Source organism: Colobus angolensis, unplaced genomic scaffold (assembly GCF_000951035.1).
Source record: "Colobus angolensis palliatus isolate OR3802 unplaced genomic scaffold, Cang.pa_1.0 Scaffold238, whole genome shotgun sequence".
NCBI classification, from domain to species: domain Eukaryota; kingdom Metazoa; phylum Chordata; class Mammalia; order Primates; family Cercopithecidae; genus Colobus; species Colobus angolensis.
The window spans coordinates 595,600-608,589 of record NW_012115577.1 but is presented as its reverse complement, the minus strand read 5'-3'; the positions used below and the strand labels follow the sequence as shown (position 1 = coordinate 608,589).

Below are 12,990 nucleotides of genomic sequence, written 5' to 3'. Positions count from 1 at the left end.
GCTGCCAGGAATGGTGGCTCACACTTGTAATCCCAGCACTTTGGGAAGCCAAGGCAGGCGGATCACTTGAGGTCAGGAGTTCGAGACCAGCCTGACCAAAATGGTGAAACCCTATCTCTACCAAAAATACAAAGATTAGCCGGTGTGGTGGTAAGCACCTGTAATCCCAGCTGCTCGGGAGGCTGAGGCAGGAGAACATCTTGAACCCAGGAGGTGGAGGTTGCAGTGAGCCAAGATCGTGCCACTGCACTCCAGCCTAGGCTACAAGAGCAAAACTCTACCTCAAGAAAAAAAAAGAAGAAGAAGGAAGAAGAAGAGGAAGGAGGTCCCATGTGAGAGGAAAGTGTCTGGGTGTGAATAGAAGAGCATTGAGAATATGATGGGAAATATGTCTTTAAAATAGCTGGGAACGGTAGCACTAAAAAAAGCATCTTTGGAAAGTGATGAACACTTAGGTCCTCAACAGGTTTTTCACTTTCAAGATAAATAAAATCATAAGCTCCTTCCAGAGGTGAGAGTGGGGCACCCCCCATCTCATGCCTTTATGATTTTACCCAAGTGAAAACAAATTCCCTTTTCTAGGTACCTCTTAGCACACCTCAAATAGGCTGGAAATTTCAAAACTCTTCACTAAATGCTAAGAGAAGTTGACGAAGAAATGCTCTTCTGGAGAATGGAGGCCGTAGAAACGCTGCCCCTAGAGTAGGGGAGGGTTTGACGTTCCAGAGGGCCCAGCCCTCTGCAGTTCTTGGTGCAGGTGTGACAGGCACTGGCCAGCAGCAGACTGCGTTCTATTGTCCATCCTGGTCTTAATCCTCTATTCAAACATATTTTTCCTGTTCTATTTTAAGAAATAGAACATTTATATTTTCTCATTTTGGCTTTATGTATTCTGGTAAGTGGTTTGTAAATTTGTAGGATGAGCCAGAGTGCACAATACATAAATGAGAAATTCACACAAGCCACAAACAGTTAACATAATTTATAATCAACTTACCTGAGTTTCTTATTTCAGAGTCTCTGAGCCCTCCCTAAGGGAAGAACAATATGTGACTCACCAGCCATGAGCAACCTCCTAAATGTTTAACATAAATATGTAATATTAGTAACTATCATTTTATTAACTATCTGCCAGGTATGAGGTCCAGGACCCAGAGTGCTTAGAGAGCATCATCTCTACTTTACTCTGCTCAGCCACCTTTGAGGGTGTGTACTCCTATTATCCTATTTTACAGACTAGAAAACTGGAGGCAGGGACATAAGTGACTTGCTGAAGACCACAGGACAAGGCCATGTAGAGCTAGGCTCTAATTCTGGTCTGCTTGAGATGGAGTTTTGCTCTTGTTGCCCAGGCTAGTGTGTGATGGCGTGATCTCAGCTTACCCCAACCTCTCCGTCTCCCGGGTTCAAGCAGTTCTCAGCCTCAGCCTCCCAGGTAGATGGGATTACAGGCATGAACTATCATGCCTGGCTAATTTTGTGTTTTTAGTAAAGACAGGGTTTCTCCATGTTGGTCAGGCTGGTCTCGAACTCCCGACCTAAGTGATCTGCCCACCTTGGCCTCCCAAAGTGCTGGGATTACAGGCGTGAGCCACTGCACCCAGCCCGTTTTTTTGAGACAGAGTCTCGCCCTGTCGCCCAGACTGGAGTGCAATGGTGCGATCTCAGCTCACTGCAACCTCTGCCTCCTGGGTTCAAGCAATTCTGCTGCCTCAGCCTCCCAAGTAGCTGGGATTACAGGCACGTGCCACCATGCCCGGCTAATTTTTTGTATCTTTAGTACAGACAGGATTTCCCCGTGTTGGCCAGGCTGGTCTCGAACTCCTGACCTCGTGATCCACCCGCCTCGGCCTCCCAAAGTGCTGGGATTACAGGTGTGAGCCACCCCACCCGGCCCACAGTGTTTTTTAGATAGTTCTCCAAACTTTAACTCTTTATAGGCTCTCTCTTTCTTTTTCTTTAAAAACTGAGGTATAATTCTTACCAATAAAAAATGATAAGTATGCAAGGCAATAGATGTGTTAATTAACTTGATTGAATAATTTCACAATGTATACATATATCAAAACATCACGTTGTACACCGTAAGTATATGAAATATTTATTCACCAGCTCTGAAAGTGGGAAACACACAAACTGTGTTTCCTCTGCTCTCCTGTCACCACCAACACAAAACACTTCTGTGACCAAATTAAGGGGGAATTCTCCCCACCACTAAGCAAGCAATCAGCTGTGCAGCAGACACCAGCTCGGTGTCCACCGATTCAGTGCTGGCCCTGCTTACCTGGAGATAGCATCAGATCCACAGATTGAGGGCTCAATCCCTCAAGACCAACCCCTCCTTCCCACAGGCTGCAAGTCCAGGCTTCTTGAACATCTAACCAACTGGAACCAAGTTGGAGTTCTCATTACTCCTCTTTGGTTTCAATTAACTTGCAGGAGTGGCTCATTGAACTCAGGGAAACATTTACCTTTACTAGTTTATTACAAAAGATATTACAAAGGATACAGGTGAAGAGGCGTGGAGGGAGAAGGAGCAGGTAGCTTCCATGCCCTTCCCAGCACCCCATCCTTCAGGAGCCTCCATATGTTCTCTGAGCCCTGGCCTTTGGGGTTTTTACAGAGGCTTTATTATGTAGACACAATTGATTAAACCATGGCCACTGGCAATCAACTTCAGCTCCCTCTCCTCCCTGGAGGTTAAGAGTTAAGGGGTGGTGCCTTGGTCTTTCCAGTGAGTAGCCACCATCCTGAAGCCAACAGTCGACTCATTCGCATACGAAAAAATCACTTTGGGGTACCTAAGGATTTTAGGAGCTGCATGCCAGGAAATGGGTAGAAGTCCAAATATATGTTTCACAATATCACATCAACTTAATACAGTTGGGGGAAAAATTAAAAGTTAAATTACACTTAAAAATAAGAAGAACAGCTGGGCATGGTGGCTCATGCCCGTAATCCCCAGAACTTTGGGAGGCTCAGGTGGGTGGATCATCTGAGGTCAGGAGTTCAAGACCAGCCTGACCAACATGGGGAAACCCCATCTCTACTAAAAATACAAAAAATACAAAAATTAGCAGGGCGCGGTGATGTGCGCCTATAATCCCAGCTACTCAGGAGGCTGAGGCAGGGGAATTGCTTGAACCCAAGAGGCAGAGGTTGCAGTGAGCTGAGATTGTGCTACTACACTTCAGCCTGGGTAGAAGAGCATGACTCCATCTCAAATAAAAAAAAAAAAGAACAATATTAATAGAAAAAAAATGCTGTTCACAGATGAAAAAATTTTGAAGTATAATTTACGAAAGTAGGCAAATATTATTTGTACAGCTTGACTAATTTTAAAATGTGTAAACACTTGTATAACCATTACCCAATTTAAAATATAGAATATTTCTGCCATCTGAGTAGTTTCTTTTGTGGCCCCTCCCAGATAATACCCACTCCATCAAAGGTAAACAGTATTCTAGCTTCTATTTCATGAACTTTAAAAAAAATTTTCATTTTAATTTTTGAATGGGGTCTCGCCCTGTCACCCAGGCTGGAGTCTAGTGGTGCTATCTTGGCTCACTGCAGCCTCTACCTCCTGGGTTCTAGAGATCCTCTCGCCTTGGCCTCCCAGATACTAGGATTACAGGCATGAGCCACTGTACCTGGCTTTATGAACTTCTATTTATTTTTACCTGACTTCATAGACATGCAACCTTCTTTGTTGATTAACACAATAAAACACTCCCTATTCCTGGCCGACTCTACTCCCAGGTACAGGATGTGAATTTACCTTGTCTCTTTTTTTTTTTTTTGTAGAGATGGGAATTTCACCATGTTGCCCAGGCTGGTCTCTGGAATGCCTGGGCTCAAGTGATCCGCCCACCTCGGCCTCTCAAAGTGCTGGGATTACAGGCATGAGCCACCATTCCCAGACTTATCTTGTCTTGAAAGTTGAGCAGCATAGAACCCTACCAAGGTACAGGTATACTAATTAGGAAGGCTGTTTTCTCCAAGAAATAAATAAATGAAAGAGAGTCCTAAATATCATACACACACACACACAGGAAGACTTGATGAGAAAATAGACAATATTGAAAAGTGAAAATTTATGAGTTTTGACAATCATAAAGGTTTTAATGATAAGGAAGAAAAGGAGTTAACTACTAATATACATACATTTTTCTGTTTTAGAAAGATCTTTCTTTACTCCTGACAAATAGAGGCATTTATAACCTCCATGACCACAACCTTGGCCTTGGTCTATACCTGAACTCAGTCCTGGGCTCTAGGACATTCCACAGCCTGTGAAATGCAGTCATTCATGGAGGGGGACTTGAGATGGGACACACAGGAACACATGACTTTGGACAAGGAGTGGGCCATGAACTGAGCCACAGCTATGGAGATGTCTATGGAGTGAATCATGGTGGGCGTTATGGACTTGGAGGAGGCTACAGCAATAACCATGAAATGCATCACAGAGGTGGTAACCAAGGAAAAGGAGAGTATGGACATAGACTGGAAAATGGAAGCTATGGAAAATAAAATCTCGGGGAAGAAGGGGGATCCTGGAGGAGAAGGTAATGACCATAAAATGGGTCAGGATGGGCTTCCTTGAGGTCTCCAAGGAATTGGCCATAGAGATGGTCATGATCAAGATCAAGAAAAGAACCAGAGAAAAGAACACAGAGGGTTTGGCCAATGGGACAGCCAGAAAAATAGGGAGTGGTTCTGGAGGAGACTTGCAGCCTCATCAGATTTGAGTGTGAGCTCAGGTGAAAATATCCCCCCAAGCTTAACGATGGTTTCAACTCTTGTTGGGAGGAGGGGTCAGAATGATCAAGCTCAGAACAATTTCTCTTTGATCTCTCAACACACAAGTCAGAACTCTTTAGGTTTTGGCTTTCTACCGTTTCCTCAGGATGAAACCTGACCAGTAGGAGGAAGAATAAGATTATCACAGTTTATAACAATGGAGGGGGTAAAAGATGTCCCCTGAGAATTTGTAATTACATGACTTTCTTCATTTGGATTTGTAACTTCAAACTGTACAAACTGAGTAGCTCAGAAAACCCTCTTAGACTCACTCAGTGCCCTCCAGTTCTTCATCTTTGGGAAGAGTCTCCCTCCCTACTTCTTTGCCTCTTTCAAATGCTATATGATAAGTTAGAAGAAATTTACTGGGACAGTGCTACAAATTAAAATCTCAAAATACACCTGGCATCTATGTATTTATGTATTTGTGTTTGTCTTTTTTATTTTCCCTTTGTCTTTTATTATTGCATGCTTATTAAGTGCCAAACACTATGCTAGTGCCTGTAAATACATCACCATTTATGTCTCAAAACAATCCAATGACAACTTAAACTTCTGGCTATATAATGGACTACATGCCCTGACTGAAAATACACTGCAAAGCTAAGTTATGGACTTCAAAATCTCCTTGAAAGAGTCAGTGAATTGGAGTGAAAGCATGGAATGCTAAAATTACAGACTGAATAGGATCCAGGAGGTAAGGGAAGTACTGAAGCCAACTTTTGCCAAACCCAAAGAACTTAAGCTTCGGGTATTACAGCTTCAGTTGGATCAGCCCAAGGTCTGGGGTGGGGAGGAATCACATAAATCTGTAACTTTCAGTGAGAAAGTAAACTAAAAATAAACCTGCCCCTCCTCTAAGGAAATGCAAGCAAAATTTCCTGTCTCTAAATTTGGTGCAGAGGAGGGTAGGGGGAGTATCCTTTGAGAAATAAATTGTAACCACAACAACCAACAATACCTTACTTACATGGTTTGTAGCCACTAATCATGCAGTCTAGGTAATTCAAAAGACCGCAATCCTATATTTTAATTTAAAATAATCCTGAAATTATACAGCATATATATGTATCAAAACATTAAATTGTGCCCCATAAGTATATACAGTAATAATATGTTAATAAAAATTTTTAATTAAAAATATAATAATAAAATAATCTTCAAATGGTAATGACTCCATATGCTTGGAAAAAACATGCAAATTCTCTGTGAAAGATCATACCTTAATCTGTAATTCCAGAATTTGGGGAGGCCGAGGCAGTAGGATTGCCTGAGCCCCGGAGGTCGAGGCTGCAGTGAGCTACGCCAGTGCCACTGCAGCCTTGACCTTGACAGATAACATTCCAAGAAAAATAAATTTATAGTCATGATTCTCAAATCATAAGTGAAAACAGACACCATGAGTGAAAATCAGCAAGGAAGAAAACAAAACCAAAAAACTAGACAGCAGTATCAGATCCTCAAGGACTTTAGGTATTGAAATTATTAAATGCAAAATATAAGGTAAGTAGGTTTAAACGTGTTTCATGGCTTTATTTTTAATTTTTTAAATTTTTACTGCTTGTGGTACCTAGTAGGTGTATATGTTTATGGGGTACATGAGATGTTTTGATTACAGTCATGCAGTGTGAAATCAGCACATCGTGCAGAATGGGGTAGCCAACCCCTCAAGCATTTATCCTTTGAGTTACAAAAAAACCCAATTACACTCTTTATGTTATTTTAATATATACAATTAAGTTATTATTGACTATAGTTACCCTGTTGTGCTATCAAAGAGTAGGTCTTTTCATTCTTTTTTTCATTCATTTGTTTTTTTAAATTAATTTAATTCATTTAATTAATTCATCCTTTAACCATCTCTACCTCCCCCAGTCCTCCCACTACCCTTTCCAGCCTCTGGTAATCATCCTTCTAGTCTCTAGGTCCATGAGCTCAATTGTTTTTTATTTTTAGATCCCACAAATAAATGAGAACATGCAATGTTTGTCTTTCTGTGTCAGGCTTATTTCACTTAACATAATGATCTCCATAGCCAGCCATGTTGTTGCAAATGACTGGAACTCATTCTTTCTTTATGGCTGAATGGTGCTCCACTATGTATACCTACCATGTTTTCTTTTTGAGATGGAGTCTCGCTCTGTCGCCCAGGTTGGAGTGCAGTGACCGCATCTCAGCTCACTGCAAGCTCTGCCTCCCGGGTTTACGCCATTCTCCTGCCTCAGCCTCCCGAGTAGCTGGGACTACAGGAGCCCGCCACCTCGCCTGGCTAGTTTTTTGTATTTTTTTAGTAGAGACGGGGTTTCACCGTGTTAGCCAGGATGGTCTCGATCTCCTGACCTCGTGATCTGCCTGTCTCGGCCTCCCAAAGTGCTGGGATTACAGGCTTGAGCCACCGCGCCCGGCCTCATGTTTTCTCTTCTTTTTTTTTCCCCCCCTCTCTGAGACGGAGTCTTGCTCTATCACCCAGGTTGGAGTGCAGTGGCTCAATCTTGGCTCACTGCAAGCTCCGCCTCCCAGGTTTAAGCAATTCTCCTGCCTCAGCCTCCTGAGTAGCTGGGATTACAGATGCCTGCCACCACGCCTGGCTAATTTTTGTATTTTTAGTGGAAAAGGGGTTTCACCATGCTGGCCAGGCTGGTCTCGAACTCCTGACATCATGATCTGACCGCTTCTGCCTCCCAAAGTGCTGGGATTACAGGCGTGAGCCACTGTGCCCGGCCTGTACCATGCTTTCTTTATTCATTCATCCATTAATAGACACTTCCAAATCTCAGCTATTGCAATTAGTGCTGCAACAAACGTTGGAGTGTGGATATCTCTTTGATACACTGATTTCCTTTCTTTTGGGTGCCTACTCAGCAGTGGGGTTGCTGGATCATGTCACGGCTTTATGATTGTCTGCTAACACCCATTCTCTATCTTTAACAACAGAACTCTCAAATATCAGCTGAGCATACATCTACCCAGCTAGAGACAGTCTTTCTCAGTTTCTCTTGCAGCTGAATGTAGCTGTGTGACTGTGTTCAGGATGAGGGTGTGTGAGCAGACAACAATAATCTTTCATGAAGTTTAAAAACAAGATGGAATTAAAATACTTGATGATATTAGGGTATGACTTGGGAGATGGGTAATACGAATTAAAATGTTCTGATATCGAGTAAAGATATTAATTACATTAGGTTCTGATAAGCATGCGTGCTACAATTTTCAGAGTAGCCTCTAAAAGGTGAAATTTGGACTTGAATCCAGGATCTCTGTTTCTAAATAATTCTGGAGGAAGAAAATTCTTAGAGTGCTATTGGCTTTTCAGCTGCAGAATACTGGCGCTTCAGAAGGATTGCTGGGAGTCCAGGACCCAACCTGTCACTGAGCATTCCCGCATACCTGAGCCTGTGGAACTTCCCATCACAGCCACTAGACAGACTCACTTCTGAGTCTTTCCCAGCACACCGCTGACCCTTTCTGATTCTCCAACTCACTCATTCAGAGCTCCTTCATGTCTTCAGCCACCTCCTGTTTGCCAGCTTCCTTCTAACAGAACTTGCATGTCAGGAAAGCTTGTTCGCCTACAAATAAACTATCTGAGAGACTCTGTCTTCCAGGAAGTTTCTCGTCATTGATGGGGGAAATGCAGACAACTCACTTTGGTCATTGCCATAGTTTGGATACGGTTGTTAGACTCTGCCAAGTCTCATGTTGAAATTTGATCCCCAATGTTGAAGGTGGAGCCTGGTGGGAGGAGTTTGGGTGGTTGAAACAGATCCCTCATGAACAGCTCGGTGCCATTCTCAAAGCAGTGAGTTCTCATTCTTAATTCCCACAAGAACTGGTTGTTGAAAAGATCCTGTCACCTCCTCCATTCCTTCTCTCCAGCTTCCTCTCTCTTGCTATATGATCTGTGCAAACCAGCTCCCCTTCTCCTTCGGCCATGAGTGGAAGTTTTTTGAAACCCTCACAGCGCAGATGTTGGTGCCATGCTTCTCGTACAGCCTACAGAACCGTGAGCCAAATAAGCCTCTTTTCTCTATGTCACCCAAAGTCAGGGATTCCTTTATAGCAATGCCAATGGACTAGGACAGGAGATACAGACTGTATATTGGAACCGCATCAGCCTGGTCACAGATGCCATCTCAGACCTCCCCAAACCCTCTGCTCATTTGGGTCTCTTCAGTCACGTTCATTTAGCTGTTTCCTCTCTGCTGGCCATATCCAAGTGTCCAGACCAAATTCAAGGCTCCTCCAGGACTTGGACCGTTGATCTCCCTTCTCCCACCTTGTGTCCTGATATGTCACTGTGTCTCTCCCTGCGGGGTGTACTCTCCTGAGAGATGCTTCCTTGGAACTGAAGGAGAGGCACATCAGAAGGATCTCAGGGTGGAAAGGCTCCTATAGAGCCCTCTGAAAACAAAAACAAAACAGAGGGGAGCTCCTATGGTTGACGGTCAGCAGGAGACCCTACCCTCCTTCTCCTGCTATGAGTCTGACAGGGGACATATTCAGTACTCTCCCACACCCTCAGTTCCCATGCCCCAGAGACCCCAAACATGTTTTCATTCTCTCTCTTCATTATGTCTTCTAGATCTCTCTTCCCCTGTTCCTTCAATGTGCATTGTTGAGTGCCTACTGCATACTCAGCAACATTCCATTTGTCTTCTGCCCATGACCCAGCAGCCCAGATTCCTAGTTACTGGTCTCTTTTGGGTCCCCTATTACTGTCTGCTGTAGAGATGTGAGGTCCTACCCTCTTGGCTCAGCTCATTAGGGCTTCTTTCATGCTAAAGCAGGCCTACAGGACTTCCTGACCAGAAAACAAATTCTTGAGCTGGAACAGGTTTCTAACCCAATCCCTGCTTCAAAGGGTGGGTCCCTTCCACTCTGACAACCATGATCTCCTTATCCCATTCTACTTCCTGCTGCAACCCAGCCCAGCACCCTGCCTAGTGTGACCATGTCATTCTCCTTTCTCACCTTCCTCTTGACCCCCGCTCTATTCCTTCCCAGGCTTGGTATCATTCTGTCACCTGCCTGTAGTTGACAGACTGTCAGGTCAACTGCCCCACCCCTCCCCAGACCGTATGAAGCTATAAAGGCCCCTGCAGCTCTTTCACAACAGAGAAAGAGGCAACTACATTGCCTGGAAGAAGCCTAAGGAAGTCAGGCATCCAGCTGCCCACCCTTGAGCCCAAGATTCTTCCCAGGAACACAAACGTAGGAGACATATGATCCTGGAAGCACCAGCCTTTATCTCTTCACCTTCAAGTCCCCTTTCTCAAGAATCCTCTGTTCTTTGCCCTCTAAAGTCTTGGCACATCTAGGACCCAGGCATCTTGCTTTCCAGCCACAAAGAGACAGATGAAGATGCAGAAAGGAAATGTTCTCCTTACGTTTTGTCTACTATTGCTTTTAGAAGCCGGTGAGTGATTTTATTTAAAAGCGGGTGGTCTGAGAACCTTTGAGGAGTTGGGAGAGACGTGACCACTACTGGGGCTAGCTCTACTTCTCTTCCATAGAATGAGGATCATCATTTTACTCTAATCACTTCGGCCTAACAATGTATGTCACGCAGGAGGCAGTCAGACACAGTGGTTAAAATTGGTCTCTGGTCTCACGTGGCCTACGTCTGAATTATGGCTCCATCTATTAACTGTGTACTTTAGGTTAGTTGTTTCTCTGTGCCTCAATTTCTGCATCTCTAAAATGGTAAGAACCTATGTGATATGGTTGGGGGTTTAAATATTAATAACAAGAAGAGTTGGCTGCTTTTAAAATATCACTCTTCTGGTGGGGCACGGTGGCTCATGCCTTTAATCCCAGCACTTTGGGAGGGTGAGGCAGGCAGGTCATTGAGGTCAGAAGTTCAAGAACAGCCTGGCCAACATGGTGAAACCCTGTCTCTACTAAAAATACAAAAATTAGCTGAGCATGTTTGCTCACCCCTGCAGTCCCAGCTACTCAGGAGGCTGAGGCAGGAAAATCTCTTGAACCCAGGAGGCGGAGGTTGCGTGAGCTCAGATGGTGCCACTGCACTCCAGCCTGGGCGACAGAGTGAGACTCTGTCTCAAAAAAATAAAATAATAAAACAAGGCCAGGCCTGGTGGCTCACGCCCGTAATCCCAGCACTTTGGGAGGCCAAGGCGGGTGGACGTCTTGAGGCCAGGAGTTTGAGGCCAGACTGGCCAACATGGTGAAACCCCACCTCTACTAAAAGTATGAAAATTAGCCTGGTGGGGTGGCTTATGCCTACAGTCCCAGCTACTCAGGAGGCTGAGGCAGGAGAATCACTTGAACGTGGGAGGCGGATGTTGCAGTGAGCTGAGATCGCTCCACTGCACTCCAGCCTGGGCGGCAGATGGAGACTCCATCTCAAAAACAAATAAATAAATAAACAATAACATAAAATAAAATATCACTCTTCCATATTCTACAAACTCAATTTCTCTCCTACCCCTACACCTAATTCCACGTCAGCCTCCCACGTACAGGCTGGGGAGGTCGAAGGTCTTCATCCTTCAGGGAAATAAAGGGCAATAATTTGACATAACCTTAACTCCAGCCAAGCCTCCAAGAAGTTAAAAGCCTTCCCTCTATCTTTATACATTGGTTTACAGCCCTTAATCCTGGGAGCTCTTATGTATTTGAGCTACATATAACTCGTTCTTCTCTGGCCTTGGCCATAGTGATCAAGGGCCCCGGAACTTGAATGCATATAGTCACCTGGCTTCTTGATGAAGATGCAGGCTCCTGGACCCCATCTCAAACTCTAATTCATTTAGTCTAAAGTGATTTACTTAAGAATATTTTCAACATGCTCCCTTAAGTAATTCTGATATAAGTGTTTTCTGAATATTATTCTGAGAAATATTTTCCAAGAAGGAAGCAATACTACTTAAGAAAAAAATTGATCAATATGTACTAGTTTCACCTAGTCCTATAATTCTTTTATAATCCTTTTAATCTGTATTGTATCTTGGATAGCAGAATGTGGAATCAGCTTACCTACCACTAAGACTAGATGATGTAACTCTGGTGTTGGGGGTGGGTGGGTGGCTTAGCTTAGTCTCCACAAGTGCGGATTCAGTAGCCTGGGTTCAGTTTCCTGTTCCACCACTCGCTAGCTGTGTAAACTTGGGCCAGTGTCAACATTTTTGTTTTTTTTTTTTTGAGCCGGAGTTTTGTTCTTGTCGCCCAGGCTGGAGTGTAATGGCTCGATCTCAGCTCACTGCAATCTCTGCCTCCCGGGTTCAGGTGATTCTCCTGCCTCAGCCTCCCAAGTAGCTGGGATCAATGCCTGGCTAATTTTGTATTTTTAGTAGAGACGGGGTTTCTCCATGTTGGTCAGGCTGGTCTCAAACTCCTGACCTCAGGTGATCCACCCACCTCGGCCTCCCAAAGCGTTTGGATTACAGGCATGAGCCACTGCACCCGGCCCAGTGTCAACATTTTTAAGCCTCAATTTCTTCATCTCAGCTGGTGATAATAATAGCATCTATGTTATAGGGCTGTAGTGAGCATTAAATAAAATTATTTACGTAATGAATTTAGCCAAGCAGTAAGCAGAAAGCATATATACACAATATATATTTGTCACGATATGATTTCTTCAGCAATAAATCCCAGTGGGACTAGCACCTCTGCCAACACTGAACCCACTGTGACCTCCAGTGGGGCCAGCACAGCCACCAACTCAGGGTCCAGTGTGACCTCCAGTGGGACCAGCACAGCCACCAACTCTGAATCCAGCACAGCGTCCAGTGGGGCCAGCACAGCCACCAACTCTGACTCCAGCACAACCTCTGGTGAGGCCAGCACAGCCACCAACTCTGAGTCCAGCACAACCTCCGGCGGGGCCAGCACAGCCACCAACTCTGAGTCCAGTACACCTTCCACTGGGGCCAGCACAGCCACCAGCTCTGAATCCAGCACACCCTCCAGTGGGGCCAGCACAGCCACCAGCTCTGACTCCAGCACAACCTCTGGTGAGGCCAGCACAGCCACCAACTCTGAGTCCAGCACAACCTCCGGCAGGGCCAGCACAGCCACCAACTCCGAGTCCAGTACACCTTCCACTGGGGCCAGCACAGCCACCAGCTCTGAATCCAGCACACCCTCCAGTGGGGCCAGCACAGCCACCAGCTCTGAGTCCAGCACAACCTCCAGTGGGGCCAGCACAGCCACCAGCTCTGA

The 12,990-nt window shown here is 44.8% G+C and overlaps 1 protein-coding gene across 1 annotated transcript in view; it reads left to right on the top strand.

Moving 5' to 3' along the window:
* The first annotated feature begins 9,907 nt into the window (after positions 1 to 9,907).
* MUC21 (mucin 21, cell surface associated) overlaps positions 9,908 to 12,990 on the top strand; it is a 4,825-nt gene continuing 1,742 nt past the window's right edge. The window contains exons 1-2 of the mRNA XM_011944990.1: positions 9,908 to 10,219; positions 12,411 to 12,987. Of these exons, the coding sequence (XP_011800380.1) occupies positions 10,159 to 10,219; positions 12,411 to 12,987 (638 nt within the window). The 5' untranslated portion in view covers positions 9,908 to 10,158. The remainder of the gene's footprint in view (positions 10,220 to 12,410; positions 12,988 to 12,990) is intronic.